General features: G+C 40.6%; 1 protein-coding gene across 12 annotated transcripts in view; it reads right to left on the reverse strand.

Annotated features, from left to right (window-relative positions):
• Positions 1-1674: 1674 nt before the first annotated feature.
• Positions 1675-21219, reverse strand: part of RALGPS1 (Ral GEF with PH domain and SH3 binding motif 1) — a 208806-nt gene continuing 189261 nt past the window's right edge. For 10 of the 12 annotated variants that reach the window (XM_060270380.1, XM_035113375.2, XM_035113382.2 and 7 more), the window contains 6 exons: positions 19071-19151; positions 15738-15843; positions 13255-13347; positions 12477-12582; positions 10336-10427; positions 1675-7062 (listed from right to left, as the gene is read on the reverse strand). In XM_060270380.1, the coding sequence (XP_060126363.1) occupies positions 7033-7062; positions 10336-10427; positions 12477-12582; positions 13255-13347; positions 15738-15843; positions 19071-19151 (508 nt within the window). In that variant the 3' untranslated portion in view covers positions 1675-7032. The other 2 variants (XM_035113380.2, XM_035113381.2) reach the window with 2 other exon arrangements.

The following is a 21219-nucleotide window of genomic DNA, read 5'->3' on the forward strand; positions in this document are numbered from 1 at the left end:
TGGATAAACGGATCAATCAAGAAAACATTATTATTTATCGCATTTCACTCTCGCGGCTTAAATCTGGGGGCTCTTTTCTGTTCTGCCCTCAAAATGTAGCCTCTCACTTTCCCTTCCATCTGTCTCTGCCCAACCAATGTACAGTACTGTATTGTTTTAGAGATCGTTAATGCCGTATTGATTTTTTTCAGCCATATAATATGCCTTTTGTGTGAAGTGCGATGTTTAGCTTTTTTTTTTAGTTGATGTTTTGTTTATAGTGTTTTACAGATTGCAATTGTTGATGTTTTTGTTGTGACGTGTTATAGGACTGACTTACGGATGTATTTGCGATGCTCCATTCATGTTACTTATTGTTTGTAAGCTGCTTTGAGATTCATTTGAATGAAAAGCGGCACACAAATAAAATTTTAAAAAATAAAATCTATTCGAAAGGGGGATGGGGAAGGCGGTTGGGGTCTTTAAAAATCCCCTCAAAAGAAATCAAGCAAGCCTGAGGGGATTTTAAAAGACTCCAACCGCCTTTCCTCAGGGTGGGATGGGAAGAAAAATTTTCTATTTTATTTTTATTTTGTTTTGACGGCAGACCAACACGGCTACCTATCTGTAAATAAAAATCTAAAACACCTTCATATTTTTAAGTCAGTAGGCAGAGCCGTCTTAAGCATATCCGGTGCTGTGGTGCAAAGTATCCTCCTGTGCCCCCCCTTTCCCAGAGTTGGCCTTTTTAAAGGGAGGACTGCGCTGCCAGCGGGGCTGGAGGAGGCGGGCAGCGGCTGGAAGGCAGCTCCTCCGGTGGAGAAGAGGCGAAGGCTGGCCGCGCACCTCCTGGCTCAGCTGGACGCTTCGTGCTGTGGTGGCCGCGGCAGACGGAGGCTCTGGGCGCGGCCCTGTTTTGGCGCGGCATGGTGGAGGCGGGCAGGGCAGCAAGCGGATGCCGGGAGGTGCCACATCCAGCCTCCACCTCTTCCCTGGTGCCCTCCAGAACTTGGCGCCCCTGTGTTGTCAGTAGGACTAAAGCATCCTACCCACCAATAATAAAAGAATCATAGAATGTAGAGCTGGAAGGGATCCTAAGGGTAATTTACCCCAACCCCCTGCAATGCAGGAATCTTAAAGGGCACTTTCCCTACTTTCTAGGACCCTTACCCAATGCCATAATAAGGTATAAATATTTAGATTTAGGGTTGGCAGCCACTAATCTGAGGCACCCACAGCACTATAGAGCACAGTAGGAGTAGGCCTCAGGCGGAAACATGCCAGTTCCCAGTCTTCAATCATTCGGTGTTCCCACCCTAAGTTTACTTTAATAATTTGACTGAACGGATTAATGCATTCACCTCGATAAGCCTGTTTGGACTTCCCCCTCTCAGAACACTGAGTTTCACTTAACCAAAGCACTAGTTTTATTATTGTAACCCATAAGACGATCCGTGCTGTATGAGGCCAAAGGTTAATCCAGTCCATCCTGTTCTTGTAGTGGCCACTTAGATGCCTCTGGTAATCCGCACTTGTGATTCCCAGGATCACATTCAGAAGGCATGGTGCCTCTGATAGTGAAGGGAGAATGCGGACTATATATATATATATATATATATATATATATATATATATATATATATGGGGGGGGTAAACGAATTCCTATGCCCCACAAATAACAAGAGAAGCATTTTAAATACCGGTAAAAACACACATTCCACAGTACTCATGTAAAAACATGCTGATTCGCGGACCGTCCATGGGCTTGATTTAGAAGGTGACTGGGCCAGATCCGGCCCCCGGGCCTTAGTTTGCCTACCCATGATGTAGACAATTAACTATAAAATGCAAACAAATTTGTGTAAACAGCTTGATGAAAGTCTTAGCAGCTTTTGCCTGATTGTTTTCCTCCAGCATTTCCTAGTTTTCTTTATATTTTCTTCTTGTCAGGCTTTATGGAATTGTCTTTTATTCTTCAGAACCTCAACAAAAACAAATTCAACTTCCTGAACCCTGGAGGCTTCTGCCAATACCTATTGCAGTTTCAAATATGAATTTCACTGATATCACAAAGGATAGATTTTTTATAAAAAAAAAAAACAAGAAAAGTTGAAATCCTCAACAACACTAATTCTGCAAAGTTTTTAGGTTTTGGGAGCTCTTGGGCAAGTGGACCAATTGTCTCTGAATTGGGCCGTCTTTTCTTTAACCCTGCAACTGCTGCCCATTTGCTTCCCCACTTTCAGCCCAATCCATTCAGCAACTAGAAGGGGGAGTGCAAAGCAAGTTGGGGGTGCTGCTCGCTATCTTCACTTAATGTAGTTAGTTGTACACTCACTGAGGGCAGCAACATCAAGAGGGGAAAGCAGCAGGGCCAGAAATTTTTTGATGATTGATCAGCAAACATCCCCTTCAGGAATGTGGGCCTTGGCAAGAGCCTGACAATGCTAACTTGGCCTCCCCAGACTTTTTTTATCTGCACCTGGTAAACAACAACCTATTGCATGTGAGTAGCTGCTAGTGGAAATCATGCCTTTTACTCCTTTGAGGGGTGATTAGGATGAGGATACTGCTGCTGGATGAGTGCTTGTGGATGTGAGAGATTGGATGAGCTGGGCAAGGGGTGTATGTGTGTTAGTTAACCTGGCTTCCAAGCAAAAGGTGGAATGCTGGGGAGCTGCATGTTAAGTGACACCATGGATGCTGTTGACGAATGCACAACCAGTATAATTGTGATCTGCTATTTTATATTAATTGCATGTTTCTTTTGTATTAATATGTTCATAGCTTTGGGGGCCTTTGCGTCAAAAAGCAGTTATAAACCATATGTGTAAAATATGTGCTAAAGAAAGAAAACCATATTGTATTTTTACATTAAAGTTTTTAATTAGTGAAACAATTATCATCAATGTAACAAGCTGAAAAATACAGCAACCTGATAGAAGACTGAGGTAACAAAATACTGTGCCAAAAACCTAAAAGACTCCCACACAAGAGTTAAAAGTTCAGTGGTTATTATGAGAGACAATTCACAAGATTTTTTAGAAAGAGGCCTTACACAAATGGCATGCAGTGGGCTGCTGGAATACAGCTAAAAGTAAAAATAAAATAAAATAGTGCAACAGTTCTCACAAGAAACAAATTGAAATATAGAAATTGGTTTACATCACAATGTGACAAATGGGTCAAAAATTGAATACTATTGTCTATACCTTGACTGAGTGCTAATTGGAAAAACATGCATTTTGGCACTAAGTTTACTTTTAAATTACATACACGCTAATAAATTAATAATAAATAATATTGCTCAATACAGCTAAACAAATCATTAACAGTCATCCTGAAAATAATTTGATAGGGACCCTTTTGCAGAATAGCTGAACAAAAAGACTAGCTTTGTACAATTATCACTATTCACTAGGACCTGATCCAGTAATCAGTTCTGGGCATAGGAATACTGGTGTGTAGTATGGGGTTATCTCACCTGCACCAGCACCACTATTCATTTCAAAGGACAAAGCCAATTCGTAGAATATGCCTTTGCACACGTGGATCTGTTGCCAACATTGAAATAATTTGAACTGTTTTCAAGCACAAGAGCTGAGTATGAGTTTGTGTGTATTTTTACACACACACACACATACATGCCAGGGCACAGTTTTTGTGATATCCTTTGAGGGAAGTGGTATTTTAAATAGTACCAATAAGCATCACTTGAATTCACAGTAAAAGGTGCACACACACAAAAATCAGTAGCTAAGTAGAGCTTCATGCTTTTATAGGACGAGAACCATTTAAATGTGGATTATGCTAATAACAATTTTCATATACTGTACTAACACTCGTTTATTTCATCTTCTCAAAACACTGCAGCAAAGATGCTTATATTGCTGAATACTGCATCATATCACCATTATCACACAACTCATTATTGTACAACTTTCCATGTCCATATACAACAAATCAAAATCATGGCCAGCCATTTGCATCACTGGTTCTTGCTTTCTTTTCTTAAAAACAAAAACAAAACAAAACATTCCAAATGCAGATTTGCAGAGGGACTTTCAAGTAGCTTAATTCCAAGAGATTTCCCCCTCTACAGATGCATGCAAGTTTCATTCATTACAAAAGGAGATTTCCCCTCTCATGGCTGTCACCATGACAAGTGTTATTTTCATTAATGCAATGTCATTATCAAGGACTGTGCTGATTTCTGATCCAAATTCCTTTGGATTGAGGTGCTTGATGTAAAAGGGTGGAGGCTGATGGGATTTGGGAGGCATTTTTCTTGTGATGCGGGGATTCTTCACAAGCCAAAATATTTTCCCTTGTTTATCCAGTAAGTAAAATATAAAGCAAAATACAGATCTGCTTTCTGTAAGTGTTTGTTCTGAAAGAGTTTTGCGGCCACACATTCTTACTTAGAAGGCCCACTAGATTCACTGGGACTTATTTCCTCATAAATTATCTAAGTTTTGCAGCCTTCATGCTTGATAGCTGTTTCTGTCCATTCAGAGGCATCTAATAAACTATCCCTTTGCCTTCAATAGTGTATGGTTTTTGGATGTAGCCAGTGTAATTTCAGTTTGTGGTTCACGCTGACTTATGAACATGGGCATTTATTATTTAGATTTAAATGTTGCTCTTCTGACAGTAACTTTGAGCACCTGGATTACTGATGAATCATTATATAACTAGGTCTTGGAACTTATTCTGAGCAGTTCAAATTTATTTTGCTTCAAATACATTTTGACAAAAGAGCTACAGTTTGTATTCTAACCAATGTATATTTTAACCCTTAGTGACTGAGGTAAAATTTACCGTACAGATTGTTCTTCTCCATCCAATTATTTGATTGGTAGGTAACCCAAACACCACTGTTTTTCCTTAAGCCATTCGTTGACAACGGAGTCACTAAATTATGCATGTCATAATTCCCTTTCTATAGCATTTGCTCTTTGGCAGCATGAAAAGGCCTAGTCCTTTTAACCATTTATTAGTTTCCCTGCATCAGGTGGGGTACTCCTTGCATTTTTGGCATCCTTGGAAGTTACATAGGATAGAAGTCAGGCTGGGCTGTCAATGGAAAGGTGCTTTGATTTAATACAACTGTAGAAGTGATGATAATGTTATCCATGGTTTTGTAATGAGTTTCTGGCTTAAATACAGATATTTAAAACTTGAGTACACACCTGGATGAGGTTAATCATTTAGTATAAAAGGATGGTGTTGGCTTTTCAGCATTAAGTAGGAGGTTTGGCAATCAGACTTCTAATAACCATCATTCAGCTGGCAAGATGTGTCTCTTTCTGCATCCTGCAGGTAGGTAGGATATTATCCACATATATGCAGAGATGTTACAAAATCATACACCTTTGCTTTTGATGGCAAATCCAGAGAAATGTTCTTGAAAAAACAATCCACCTCTCTTTATAAGAGAACCCTTCAAAATTGTATCCCAACACATTATGAGATGGTGATGTCTGAAAAGAGAATTCCATTCATTGGCCGATGATAAGTTTGTTGATAGACCTATAGATATCTTATTACAAGTACCTCGCTCTCATGAATTTAGCTTTTGGATTGGCAAGAAAGCCAGCTGTGCAGCTCCCAACTGTAAAAAGGGTGTTTGGGGATACATTTGGCTGTAAAATTGCCTGTCGCCCCTTTTGGGTAGCTTACTAGATTCAGTAACTGGGTTCTCTTTGACAGCCAGTTTCATACTGGATTTCAGTCTTAGATCTATGACACAAGCATACAATGTGACAATTAAAAACAATAGTCAACAGACACTGAGACACTGAACACTAAAGGAAATTATTTAAAATAAAAAATATTCAAAGATTAACAATATTCAATTAGATCAATAGACAGCATGCCCTTGCCAGTACTTTCTTCAGATGCAGAGTTCTGTTAATCCAAAATGGCTTCCCATGTTTATTAAAAGCTGTACCACTCAGTTGTAGTCTTGCAGATGTTCAGTGGCTGAGTACTTACTGACTGCTGTTCATATGTTAGGAAATGAGGGAAAAGGAGATAATCAATGTATTCTTTCCTAGCTGAATATAGCCTTAACACTGATTTTCTGTGAAAGAAAGGTATGTGAAGTATCAAAAAAGGTGGGCCCAGGAAGGATGTACTGGCAACCGCCCTACCCCCCATCCCTGGAAAAAGGGAGAGGGTGTAACCCCTCGTCCCAGGGCAGGAATGCTCTTGCAACTAAACTGAATAGCACCCACAGTTAAAAGAAAAACAAATAATTTAAGGCAAATATTTCTTTTTGGGGTGAAAGAACCCAGGAGGAGCGTTAACACCAACTGATTTTTCAGCAGCAAGAGACCCTTCATTTGCCTGGGCACCTGTAGTTAATTAAAACAAAGCAGCACAACCAATTACAAGAAACAAACACTAAATTGAAGGTGGTTTATCTTGTGCCAAAATACACATTTCTCAAATAGCTCAGGTATGAACATTGGTTTGTCTCTATGTTTGATACAAAATCTGAGGCAGCCACATTGCCAAGCAACTCAGTGCACTTAAGGTTATAAAAACGTTGTTCCACAATGTCCTATTCTAATTGACACTTTGCAGCAAAGTTAACACTGTTGTCATTTTGTGCATTAGAAATAATTGAAAACCCAACATGGGCTAAATGTTCTTCAGTCACATAAAGCAGCTCAACAATAAAAAGAGCAGATAAAAAAAAAATCCGCAGAAGATGTGATGCACAGTTTGTGGCAGAACAGAAATCCACGGTAGTCTGTGACCACAAAGCTAAAGTCAAGGATCCTGCACTAAGCAGGTTGTATCTTCAATCAGTCTAAATCACCTCTCTCATCAGTGCATTGAGTTAGATCCTGTCCTAAGGATAACATTCACTTTCTGCTTTTAGAAGCTGTGTCATAATTACTTTCAAGTTATATAAGAAAAGTGCTGAAGTCACTGTTACAGACAGCTGGCTCACTCTAGAGTCCCCTTCTTCCATTTTCCTGTGGGAATGATCTTCCCATCTTGCAGTTTGGCACTTGAAGTCTCATCACATACTGGAGCACGTTATTCAAATGACATAAGGTTTGCAGGTACCTGGCAGAGAAAAGTAAACTAGTCAGTACAATGAATGGTCAGCCTATCATGGATGGAAGAGGTCAGCATCCCAAGGCAGTGGAAGTGCTCACGCAAAAAGAAAAAAGAAAAAAAAGAGAAAGTTATAAACTGGTCCCACATCTATAAAAGCTATTTATTTATTTAAACATAAGACAACCAGAGGAAGTTGCATACACTAACAATAGTTTCATCAACCAGGAATGAAAGCAACAAAAAGGGCTTTTATGGGTATGTCCGTAGCAAAAGGAAGAACAAGGAAACAGTGGGGTCACTTAGAGGAGAAGATGGTGAAATGCAAACAGGGGACAGAGAAAGGGCAGAACTCCTCAATGCCTTCTTTGCCTCAGTCTTCTCTAAAAAAGAAAACAATGCCCAAACTGAAGAATATGGAGCAGATGATTCAGCAGGGGAAACACAGCCCAGAATAAGTAAGGAGGTAGTACAAGAATACTTGGCTAGTTTAAATGTATTCAAGTCTCCAGGGCCAGATGAACTACATTCAAGAGTATTAAAAGAACTGGCAGAGGTGATTTCAGAACCACTGGCAGTAATCTTTGAAAATTCCTTGAGAACAGGCGAAGTTCCAGCAGACTGGAGGAGGGCAAATGTTGTCCCTATTTTCAAAAAGGGGGAAAGAGAGGACCCAAACAATTACCGCCCAGTCAGCCTGACATCAATACCAGGAAAGATTCTAGAGCAGATCATTAAGCAAACGGTCTGTGAGCACCTAGAAAGAAACTCTGTGATCACTAAAAGTCAGCATGGGTTTCTGAAAAATAAGTCATGTCAGACTAATCTGATCTCATTTTTTGACAGAATTACAAGCCTGGTAGATGAAGGGAACGCTGTGGATGTAGCCTATCTTGATTTCAGCAAGGCCTTTGACAAGGTGCCCCATGATATTCTTGTAAAGAAGCTGGTAAAATGCGGGCTAGACAATGCTACCATTCAGTGGATTTGTAACTGGCTGACTGACCGAACCCAAAGGGTGCTCATCAATGGCTCCTCTTCATCCTGGAGAGTAGTGACTAGTGGGGTGCCACAGGGTTCTGTCTTGGGCCCAGTCTTATTCAACATCTTTATCAATGACTTGGATGATGGGCTTGAGGGCATCCTGAGCAAGTTTGCAGACGACACCAAATTGGGAGCGGTGGCTAATACCCCAGAGGACAGGATCACACTTCAAAATGACCTTAACAGATTAGACAACTGGGCCAAAGCAAACAAGATGAATTTTAACAAGGAGAAATGTAAGGTACTACACTTGGGCAAAAAAAATGAAAGGCACAAATACAGGATGGGTGACACCTGGCTTGAGAGCAGTACATGTGAAAAGGATCTAGGAGTCTTGGTAGACCACAAACTTGACATGAGTCAGCAGTGTGATGCAGCAGCTAAAAAAGCCAATGCAATTCTGGGCTGCATCAATAGGAGTATAGCATCTAGATCTAGGGAAGTAATGATACCACTGTATTCTGCTCTGGTCAGACCTCACCTGGAGTACTGTGTCTAGTTCTGGGCACCACAGTTCAAGAAGGATACTGACAAATTGGAACGTGTCCAGAGGAGGGCAACCAAAATGGCCAAAGGCCTGGAAACGATGCCTTATGAGGAACGGCTTAGGGAGCTGGGTATGTTTAGCCTGGAGAAGAGAAGGTTAAGGGGTGATATGATAGCCATGTTCAAATATATGAAAGGATTTCATATGGAGGAGGGAGAAAGATTGTTTTCTGCTGCTCCAGAGAAGCAGACACGGAGCAATGGATTCAAACTACAAGAAAAAGATTCCACCTAAACATTAGGAAGAACTTCCTGACAGTAAGAGCTGTTCGGCAGTGGAATTTGCTACCAAGGAGTGTGGTAGAGTCTCCTTCTTTGGAGGTCTTTAAGCAGAGGCTTGACAGGCATATGTCAAGAATGCTTTGATGGTGTTTCCTGCTTGGCAGGGTGTTGGACTGGATGGCCCTTGTGGTCTCTTCCAACTCTATGATTCTATGAATGTATGATTAACAGCTTCATGTGTGGTCTGAGTGATTTGCTGCATGTTCTGAAATCATTAATCAGAGTGGCTGAGTTTGTTTTCTCCCCTCCTCACCCCAATCCATTGTCTGTGTTGTAAATTGTAAGCCTGAGCGTGGGGACTTCTTTATTTTTGATATCTGAAAATGGTTCTGGTTAGTGCTATTTTTCTAGAAAAAGAAGTGCCAGAACTCGCCATGAATGCCTCCCTTGTTCTCTTATAAGGGCAATGGCACTCACCTGAGAGATGCCAGAACTGAGTTCTGGTGAGTTCCAGCGGAAAAAAGCCCTGGCTCGGGAAGCCTTTTTGGCTTAAGAGCAGGGTAAAAATCTTCTCAGACCAAGAGTAAGAGTACTTTAACAGAGAAACCATGGGCTGCACACTGAATTAAATTTCCATATCATAAATTACGAATTTAATGCGTTCCGAACGCACATTTGTAAGTCGGAAAAAATTGTAAGTCGAATCCCATAGGAATGCATTGGGAGAAAAAAATTGTAAGTAGAAGCAACCCTATCTAAAAATTCGTAAGTAGAAAAAATCCTATCTAAACCACATCCAAGATGGCGGACAGAGCTCCATTCGTAAGTAGAAACATTCATAAGTAGAGTTATTCGTAAGTAGAGGTACCACTGTATAGCAACTTTTTTAGTGTGCAGCCCTGCAGAAAAGAGCAGCTCCCCCCACAACCCTCGTGGATGAATACAAATAGCCAAGACCCTGTCAAGCCGGCTGCTTCCCCCTCTTCCCTCTGCCCCTGAAAAAGGCAGTCTAGAGATGACAGGCCCAAGGGTGCTGTAGCTGAGCTTGGTGATAAGATGTTGACATTGTTGCTGAGGGGTGCCAAAAAAAGGCATTGTGACCTGTGTGTTGGACCACACCGCTTTAAATATATAAAAAATGGTCATCTCCAACTATGTTCTACTCCAAGTAGCCTCACTGAAATGAATTTAAGTTAGCCTTGCCCATTAATTTTAATGGACACACTTGAAATAAAACTATTATCGGTTACAATCCATACAATAATATTTTACAAACATTTGCAAACAATGCAATTTTGGGGAAACTGAGAGATCAGATGCAGGTTTTGGGGAAACTTAGTTTTGGGGAAACTGAGAGATCAGTAAGCACTTCTAATTTGCCTAGGCTTTTGTTGTGGTTATAACTCTGTTCAAAAAGTTTCCATATGGCTACTATTTTAGCTTCAAACAGAAACAGAAGAAAAACCTTACCTGAGGCCTGTTGCTTCTGCATGCGTCATCCAAATGTTTGTGCCACAGTATTGCATGAAACCTTGAACCAGTCTGAAACTTGTAAACATTGCCTACAAGTTAAAAATAAAAGGTAAGAAGGAGCCCTTGAGCTTTGGAAGAAACAGAACAAGATGCTGAAAGGTTTTTAAAAAGCCAACAATTTATCTGTTAAGAGAGAAAATCTTGGTAATGACCAGTTTGGGTGACCACTGAAGAACCTTAGTCTGAAATGTCAGAGTACTCAAAAGAGTGAGTACAAATTGATCAGAACACCAACCAGTCTAAAAATCTTAACCAGCCTCCCTGTCTTTGTTTCTACTGAGTAAAGCTGTTAATTTAAGAAAGTATTCAGTATTTACCTTGTTGGTTTATAAGAGCTGGGGGGGGGGATATACTGTTTAGCATGCTGAAGCAGGAGCAGCTTACTGACTCCTGCCTTGCCAGTTTTCATAGCAGGTGAGCTGGACAGGCAATGAAATAGTGGTGGTACTTTACTTAGGCAATTATGAAAGAATCTGAAACTTGTGTTGCGGGTGGAAACCCAGCACCTTTTTGCTGAGGAGTGTTTAATGGAGGGGTGAGGAAACTTTCAACATGAGGGCTGAATTCCCTTTTGGGGAACCTTCTGTGGGGTCAGGGGAAAAGCATACCCTCCAACATTTCTCTGATAAAAATAGGGACTCCATAGTAATTTTACTATTTATACCCCACCCATCTGGCTGTGTTGCCCCAGCCACTCTGGGTAGCTTTCAACATATATAAAAATATAAGAAAACATTAAACAAAAACCTTCAGATGTCTCAGGGGTCGGATAACTCCAAACCCACCCAACATCTCTCTTATGAAAAAAGGGATTCCTAAGGAAAAGCATAAAGAAGAGAGCTGGACCATAAAGAAGGCTGATCGCCAAAAAATTAATGCTTTTGAATTATGGTACTGAAGGAGACTCTTAAGAGTCCTATGGAGTGCAAGAAGGTCAAACCTATCCATTTTAAAAGAAATCAGCCCTGAGTGCTCACTGGAAGGACAGATCCTGAAGCTGAGGCTCCAATACTTTGGCCACCTCATGAGAAAAGAAGACTCCTTGGAAAAGACCCTGATGTTGGGAAAGATGGAGGGCACTAGGAGAAGGGGACAGAGGATAAGATGGTTGGACAGTGTTCTCGAAGGTACGAACATGAGTTTGACCAAACTGCGGGAGGCAGTGGAAGACAGGAGTGCCTGGCGTGCTATGATCCATGGGGTCACAAAGAGTCGGACATGACTAAATGACTAAACAACAACAACAAAGGAAAAGCAGGACATTCCAGGGTCAAATCAGAAACTGTAAATCTAGTACTGTCCCTGGAAAATAGAGGCACTTGGAGGGTCTGCAAAAGTGGGCAAAGCAATGAATCTGACTATTATGTACAGACATTCCAGCCATACAAAAGGGCTTCACACCCAAACACCCACCTTTCAATCCTTCATCCCAGCAAACTTTATCAGACACATTTAAATGAGGCAAAAGCACTTAAGGAAGCTATAGAGGAGAAGTGGTGAAGGGGCACAGCTTAGATAAGAGAGGGCTGGAAGATTGCGTTCAATCCTCGGACCTGATGTTCCCTACACCTGTTTTAACAGATCCTCACAGATCCATATAGTTTCCTTTGTATTTTACAGTTTTGAATGTAAATTGAATTATAAACAGCTTTTTTTCTGAGTGCTCCCATGTGGATATATACTTGTCAGCCAAGGATAATGCTTTATATATCTGATGAAGTAGACTCTAGTGCAGTACACAAAAGCTTGTGCTACAGGGCTTTTGCTTGTTTTAACAAAAGCATAGTAAATGATGGTGTGCGGTCATTAGACTAAGGGGACTAGGCTAGTCCCCTAAATGTTCCCCTGACGCCTCCTTCACAAAGCCTGGGAAGCTTCTACCCAGCTTAGGGAGGGAGGCAGGATGCTCACATGCGTGACATCACATGCATGACATTGACTCCCCACACAAACTAGCGCCTCTGGCCTTAACGGTTCCCCTCTGAAAAATTTCACTGTATGCCACTGATAGTAAAGCTTACTGTTACTTAGCACACTTACTGTTCTGAAGAAAGTCCAATTAAAAATAAAACACTCACCTTTATCTGGGTTATTTAGCTGAAAAATATCAGGGTGTTCAGGGTCATCAGGCAGTGCTACCATCCAGCCCACAATAGAAACTTTTTTCCCTGGAGTAGATTTATACTAAAAGAGAGAAAAAGTCAAGGAAGAATATCAATGAGCTGAATTGTGAAGTACAGGCGACTCCCCACTTACTCAGAGATTGCATTCCGGGCCCCTTATGCATAACTGAAATGTGTGTAAGTGGGGAGCACACTTATGTAAGTGGGAAGTCCTTTTGCGGCTCATGAGGAGGCCTTCCTCAGAACCCAAAGAGGATGTCCTCTTCAGGCTCTGGGGAGAATCTCCTCCCAAGCCAGAGGCACAGTGAAGCTTTTTCAAGCTGCTTAGCTGACATGTGGGAAAGCTTCCCCATAAGTCAGCTGAGCAGCCTCAACAAAGCCCTGCTGAAGAGACCCTCCCTAGAACCCGAAGAGGACACCAGCTGAGCAGCCCTGCACACCAGCTGTTAGGCGGGGAGGCTGAGCAGCCTCTACAAAGACCTGCTGCCCCACTGTCTGGGGAGGGTCTTCTTGTGAGCCACAAGGACTCTCCAGGATACTCCCACTTCAGGTTCCATTTCCAGCTTCCTGGCACCGGTTATGTATACAATAGCATGCAAGTTGGGAGTTGCCTTTATTCTGCTACCCTGGGCTGCTTTGTGTTTTTGTGAATACTGCAGCCAATTGATTCTCTGAAACAATTGCAGATAGGATGTGCACTTGGTCTACAAAATAAGGCAAATTATTTGCTTACATGCTTTCTTTCAGTGCCTCTTAATGACTTTGCTCCAAAGTAGATCAGAGTAGATCCTGAAAGGGTTACCCAATATCTAGTCCAGGAGGAAAGCTGAAAGGAGGAAATTAAAAAAACTTTCAAAAGCATACATAAATTCCCAGAACTAACATGAAAGAAGGCGAGATGCTTCAGACATGCTATCAACTATGAGGCTGCATTTGCCGTGAAGAAAACCCAGCTATTCTGCCTTCACTTTGAAAAACAAGGTTATGTGCTGCTGACCCCTGCTGGTTGGGATGGATGCATTACAGCTCAGTAAGTCCGCTCCAGTCAGATCGATAATAAATGCACTTCAAACCTTTAGGATCAAGCAATGGTATTTTCACAAAAGGCCATGAGGAAATGTAGTGGTATGTGGGGCAAAGCCTAAAGGCCTGAGTATCCTCTCCTCTCCTACAGAATGTAAAAAATAGCAGATATGTACTCTTTGTTTTGTACAGTACTCTTTCCTGTGCATGTCTGCCTTTCTCCTCCCCCCACCCTCTTGAAGGCAGTGAAAATTTCTGCCAATAGGAAATAGTTACTATATAAGAAAGAATCATTGGCCTAAAACTCTTCCTTTCCTCCCAAACAAATGCCATTTCTTATATACTTAGTGCTTTTTCCTGGGGGTACTTAAGGGTACACATTACTGGCACCTTTTTTCTAGAAGAAAAGCTTATGGAGAGGAGGGTTCCAGGGTGCGGAATATAACCTGGTTTTGAAGTTTAAACAAAAGGTCTATACAGTGGTACCTTGCAAGACGAATGCCTCGCGCAACGAAAAACTCGCTAGACAAAAGCGTCTTGTGATGTTTTTGGTGACTTGCAAGACGAAGTTTTCAATGGCCGCACTTCACAAGACGAAGTTTTTCGGCGTTTTTTGTTGTTGTTTTTGCCGCGGCAACCCGCACTTCGCAAGACGAAATTATTGCTAGACGAAGCGACTCGCAGCATGAATTAATTTTATCTTGCGAGGCACCACTGTATGGTGTAGGATGCATGGTGGCAGATTCTTTTCTTTGGATGTTTCCAGGAGCATCTCTTAAAACAGCAGCCATTTCTGGAACCCACATTTAGCCCAATCTGCAACACATTTGATCATATGCCACCAACCCTGGTCTGCCCCAGCCAGCCACCACCTGTGTGTCTTACAACTTGCAACTAGTCCAGGTAGTGTCTTCTGGCTGTCAGCTTCCACCTTATTCTCATGCTGCTCTTGTAGAAGTCAGCAGGGAGGAGGACAAAACTACTGTAGAGTTACCTGGATCTGTCATTAGTGCTAGTTCCTACTATTGGGCCTCCCTGTTTTCCATCCCAGTGGGAATCGGGGCCCTTTATTGGCACTATATGCAACCAATGTAGGTTTGGTCATGACACACTTGTAAGAAGAACATCAGAACCGTAGAAAGGAGAGGGTTATTATGAAAGAGGGTACTGCAACAGGGTGCTGGTTGTCCCTGCATGGTCCACTACTTCAAATAGCATGCATAGCCTTGGTGAGAGTCCTCTTAGGTTGAAAATGTTGTTGGTCAGTGCCAGGCCAGTAAATGGTAAAACAAGACAAGCATGCTAACCCATCTTGTGTTACAGAAAACTGGTTGGATGAAATGGGGGAGGTTATTCTCTCTCAGCTCTCTCAACCAGGATTCTCTGCAGAACAGCATCCAAGTCTTGGTCGAGGAGGCAGAGTTGCAGTGGGGCTACCATGATTGCATCTCCCTGACCATGTGTCCTCTCCTGCAGTCTGCTCGGTTCAAGTGTGTTTATCCTAGTGAGGCTAGACTGGCCTCCTCCTTGTTGAATCTTCTCCTTGGCAGGTGAAGATTGTTTTATTCAGGCAGGCTTTCGGGAACTGCTTTTAGTGATTAAACAGATTTGTTCTTAACATTGTTTTAATTCCATTATTGTTTAATTATTTTCAAGGTAATTACTTTTATGTGTTTTAGCTTTCTGTGGTTTGGTTGTGCTCATTTTAATTTTTGTAAGGTGCCTCCATTTTCTGGGGAAAGTGGAGGAAATAAATGCAGTGGATGCTCGGGTTGCAAACGTGATCCATGTGGGAGGCACGTTCGCAACCCGCAGCATTCGCAACCTGAAGCGCCACGTCTGCGCACACGCGGGTTGCGATTTGGCACTTCTGCGCATGCACAAAGCATGATTTAGTGTTTATGCGCATGCGCAAGCGCCAAAACCTGGAAGTAACCCATTCGGCTCCGTCCGGATATGCATAGTGTGCAACCCGAAAAGACGCAACCTGAAGCGTCTGTAACCCGAGGTATGACTGTAAATATTATTAACAACAACATGAGACATAGCCCATGGCTCTTTCTGTTCAGCCAGAATTAGCTGCCATGCTGTTTTTGACACTCTACTGCTTTCTTTAGCAACCATAAATAATATTCAAATTGTAACGAGGGGTTTAAAAGCATAAGCAAAGAGGGGGGGAGGAGAACCCCTTACTGTAGGCTTCCTGCCTTCTTTTAGTAATGTCTTTCTTCTTAAAGGCCCTTCCATGGTAACAACCCCCACGGAACTCCCTGATGCGCAGCTGCAGGCACCTGTTGGACTGAAACAACAAATATCAACTCTTTGGTGGGAGCAAACAAAATCAAATAATCCAGTGATTAAATTGTCCAAAAATTTACACAGGCCTTGGCTCGTGCCATCAATGTTCTCCTAAACATTGGCTGCAGACTTTGTAGTTCATGACTAGTATTACAGTAAACATGTTTTTAAAAAGAAATTTAATGTAATTTTTCCACTGAAGTGCATAAACAAGTCTTTCCTCCATACCTGAGGACATTAGAAAAAACTTCTTGGCATGAACCAGAAAGTAACCTATGCAGATAATGAAATGGTTGTTTCTGCCCTTCAAAACAGCTTTTTTAAAAGGAAAGTTTTGGCTACATGAGCACAGGAATACTAATTTGTATTAATATATAGATTTTTTTAATTAAAAAAATAGTAGAACTTTTCCAGATTATGTTAGAGTATGAATGATACAAGTAATCTGACTTTACAACATAAAAAACAATGGAAACACATTAACCAGATTATGATAATTGTGGACAGGAAACATGATTCTTTTTCACAACACAGAAGGAATCCTTAAAGAGACTGGTGGAGACAGTATCAACCAGGAAAGGGACCAACATATGGGAAAGTATGTCCTCCATCATATTGTGAGCTGGTGGAGGTTTAGAAATATGTAGCCAGTTTTGAGCCCATCATTCTTTGTCTACTGCCATCCAATTAAGTCATTATGACTATTATGAATATAAATAATGAATAATAAATTTTATGCACACTTCTTAAGAGATTTTTATTTTATTAAACAGTTTATGTATATTTTTCTAAAGAATGAATGAATGAATAAATAAATAAATAAAGCTGTCATGCTTCTGAATGCCAACTAAATGGTTTATGGATGCCAATATACCATGCCAAGTGAATCATAAACCCTACTACATTATTAAATGAGTGCTAGCAGCCATCACATCCATTACTAAATACTTAAGTTAGATTCAGGAAGATTTAACAGCAGGGAAATACTGATTGAGTTAGAAGCTTGCCCAGTAGGAATTTCCTACTTAAACATTCATTCCCCAGAACACTTCATAGTCCCATATGTATAAGGATGTCAAACACAAAGGGACCAATTCAAGCAGAAATATTTTTGCTTTCACTTAGTTCTAAGCAAACAGTAGAGTAGCTACCGGTATTTCAGTCATGGGAAAGACATCACAAAAAATGCATATAGAACAAGCTAACTTGGGTTCTCTTTGACCTCATCTGCTAAGCCCATATGCAACTGGCCCCAATTCACTGTTCTATGTGAAGCACCTTGAGATGAGCATGTGTTAATTGCACAAAGGACACATGCCAAATTGCACAAGCTTGTGAATTAGAGTGCTGAATCTGGGACTGGCAGTTGTTTGAACTGTAGCCTATTAATTATTAACGTCTTTGTATAGATAGTGCACATAACTAGTTGTTTCTTTGTGTGCATTGGTTCAAGGCCATTGTCTGAACACTTGTCCTTTTTTCTTCTATTTATCTCTTTCTCTATAAAACAAGGAGTGTTCTGCAATTATACTTCGCGCAATTATACTTCAAAGTTGAGCATATATAACACAGCATACTTTAGTGAATTGCTTTGGAAAGAAAGTGGTTTTTGTATAGCAAACTGACACCTGCCATTTTTACAAGGTAAGTTTATCTGTTAATGGTGTAACAGAGGGTGAGCTGTTATGACTTGCCAGTCTGGAGCCTTTGCTGCAAATTAACAAAGAGTCTTGTAAACTGATTATGGCAGAAACTCTTATGGGCCAGAGCCTACTTCATAAGATGTTTGGAGTATAATTCTGTGTGTCAAGAGACAGAAACGCCACACTTTTATGTGTAAATCAGCATACCTGCAATATCTCTTAGAAATCTATCTTACTATAGATATTCAGTGAGTATCATAGCAAATGCCAGGGTGTATACAAATAAGATTTTTTGTATATATTTGTCAGAAAGTTACAAATATATAATGAAATAAAAGCAGACAAAATAAGGATTGAAATGGAAAATGCTTGAGAGAGATTATTTAGAAGGCTTGCATATCTGCTCACATCACCTTTGCTAGATTTCCCCCCAAAGGCTGTACCAGAAAGCAAGCCTAGCGGAAAAAACCAGTAATTATGAAGAGGAATAGAAGAAGCTATAAGGAAGAATAGAAGAAGCCATGAGAAGATGCACTATAAAAAAACTAATATTTTCTTCTGGGTAATGTTAAACAAACCTGTTAGAATGACTGCAAGATAATTTGCGTCAGTCTACTATTTCTTTCCAAGTCACATTTCTTTGCTTCCCACAGATATTGGTTTGATTTGAGGAGTTCTACAGGTGGAACTACAGGTATCAAGTTGTTTAATTTCTCTAAAAGAGTTAAGTTGTTCTGCTTTTCTTTTGTGTAAGAGGGTACTGAGGCGCTTGGATTTTAGACCTCCTCTGTTTATTGAAGGAAATGCATTTTTTTTAGGAAGTCATCAGAACAGCAAACTGAGGTGTGTTGAGACTGAAAAAGGAAGCATCAGCTTGAAACCCAGTCTAATTCATTACATAATAAGATAACTAAAGTTAAACACAAGGAAATAGTTTCACCACTTGTATGTGTATTATTTAAACCAGAAACTGCTTTTAAAAATGAGAACCTCTCTTTAAATTATGGTATGGTCCTATGAAAGCTAAGTTCTGTTCATTTCAATGGGACATATAAAGTGCAGGCTTTAATATACATATATTCACACACACTCTTAGGTGGGGCTCTCCGTGAGTTCCCAACCAACGATCTTAGCAATTTATTATGGCTTTGCTTCAGCTGTTCTGCAGCATCAAAATGCTCCTGGAATATTCACTGGGCCCCAAGTTAAACATATCCTTAATATACTTCAATTGAAATTAATAAGGCTTTAAAAGTGTTTAACTTTGTGGTGGTGTCATTAATTACCCTGCATTTCTCAGTATGATAAGGAAGAGGAACAGTCAGCACTTATATGAAGTATATCTATATGCAGTGTGGTATATAAACATGGTGAAGCTTATGAAGGTGAAAGCATATGAATGAACACTCTTCTTCCTCCTGGCAACTCTTATGAGAATGGAAGGAAAGTCTTTGCACAGATGGAATGAAACAATGAAAAAGCTGTTGAAAATAACTTCTCCCAATTAGCAAGAGGAAAACAGACTGAAAATAGAATTAACACCACAGTCTAGGGAGAGACACACCAACCAACCACCTAATTGTACCTGTAGACACAGCTCCGACTTCTGGGAGAATTCCGAATTGGTACCCGCCAGTTGGGCCCCAGCGTGGCGTACAACCGACCCCTGTTTATAAATTTACATGTAAGTTCTTTTCTTATAGTGCAGGTACTGTGGTAACATCCAACAAAACAAAGCATACAAGGAAACATGGGACACACATTTATTTGATGCTCTCAATAACTGGAGAGGTGTATTTAGTGAAGGGCTGAATGCCCATTAAATAATGCTCATTTTAACACATAGGAACAAAGCAAGTAATGGTGAGCAAAAGAATATGGGGGCAAGAATAAAGTGTCTAAAAAGGAATTCAGAACTGATCTTTGTGATGCTGCTTCCATCTCACTGACTTTTGTAATGTTTATTGATATTCTGAATGGGAATAAGAGAAGTTTTAGGAAAGTAGCATTTGTCCAATCATATCACAATGCAAAGCAGAAGAATCTTTAGAAATAAAAACATTAAGGCACTATCGTAAGAACAGTTCTAGATGATCAGAACCAGCCAGGAACTGATTGCAAAGCATATGAAGTACCGGTAATAATGAAGAGTATACTTCTAACCACATGAAGGATACATTTTCAGCATTACTGAATAACATTAGCTAGCTCCAAAATAATAATAATCAAGGTTTCAGGGATCAGGTGTAGTTGCTCACAAGGAGGCTGAAGCCCTGACATCTCTTTTTGAAAACATTATTACTGGGGTCATGAATAAAAGTGTTATTTAATGCAATGCTTTGGCCCAGCGGGGGGGGGGGGGGGGGAAGGTGTTTGAAGAAAAGATGAAGCAATTTATTTGGGAAGACTGACTTAGTCTAAGGGCCCTGAAGGTTAGCTCCAAGCCTTCCCATCCAGTCATTCCTCCAACTCAGTTGTTGTGGCAAAAATTTTGGCTGCTTAGCTGAACCCTACTTAATGAAATTGTGCATGTTTGATTAGGTGAATGGGGCATGTGACTTTTCAGGAACTAAACAAGATCCTTTAATGTTTGAATGTGAAAAGTATGCTATCATGAGCAACTAAATAGTTTCCATAGTGTTCAAACAGTTGTACACCTAAATTAGTGTGGCAGAACAAGCTCCAATGGTATCATTGCACAAGGCATTCCAGTTATTCTGCCAATATGCATACACACGATGCCAAAAATGTGAATCCTTGATTTCTCTGGTAGAGTCAGGGGGCATTATTCACCCTTTAAGCATGTAACATCACTATCCCTTAGGGTGGGACTCTAATAAAAGAAAATACTTTAAAGACCTCAGGACCCTCTGAAGAATTATCAGTCCAGTTCAGACAGGAAGGAAGAATATGGAACAGTAAGTTGACTTTGGGCAGAAAGGATGGGCTTTTCTCAACACAGCTTGTCAAGATGAAATAAACCCAAATGTGGGATTTTTTTTAAAAAAAATAGCACCCTTAGTTCTAAAAGCAATCTGGTGAGGTATTGGCTAAAAATAAAGTTCTGAGGGAACCATGTTCATAATTTCTGACAGGTGGCTTCAGCAGAGCTGACAGAACCCAGCTGAGGTCCTAGTTCAAGAACAGGTTGTCTGCAGACAGATTTATCAGCACTACCCCTTTAAGAATGTGTTTTATGTGTGGATGACTGCAAAGGTTATCCTTTATACCAGAGATACTGTTGAGAAATGCTACCTGTCTTTTCAAAGTGCTGGTGCTGAGATATTTCTAGTCTATTCTGCAAAAATTACAGAATGGACTGGATATCTAGTGATACTCTAGCATTCCGTTTGATTACAGCAGGCTATAAAATATCTTCAGGAAGACTTGTAACTTTGAACAAATGCTTAGAAGCCAAAAGAGTTATCAGAGTAGCAAAAACAATTTAGCCACTTTTGCTTAACATCTATGCTGCCAGCTAGAATATATGCAGTTGTTGTTGAAAAATTGGTCTCTGGGACACGATGTTCCAATGTTGTTTCATGGACATTATGACTAGCTTTGAGAACCAAGGTCTTTTGGACCAGTGAAGTTTAATTGGTATAAATACCACTTTTCTTCCTGAAGAGAAATCAGGGTAAGAGAAGGAAAAAGGCACACAGCTGGCCAGTCTATGTATTCTGATTCCACATACTGGCATTGTGATACATTGTGACCTGTCTGTTTGTGGGTCT

The sequence above is a fragment of the Zootoca vivipara genome, chromosome Z (assembly GCF_963506605.1).
Source record: "Zootoca vivipara chromosome Z, rZooViv1.1, whole genome shotgun sequence".
In the NCBI taxonomy this organism is placed as follows: Eukaryota; Metazoa; Chordata; class Lepidosauria; order Squamata; family Lacertidae; genus Zootoca; species Zootoca vivipara.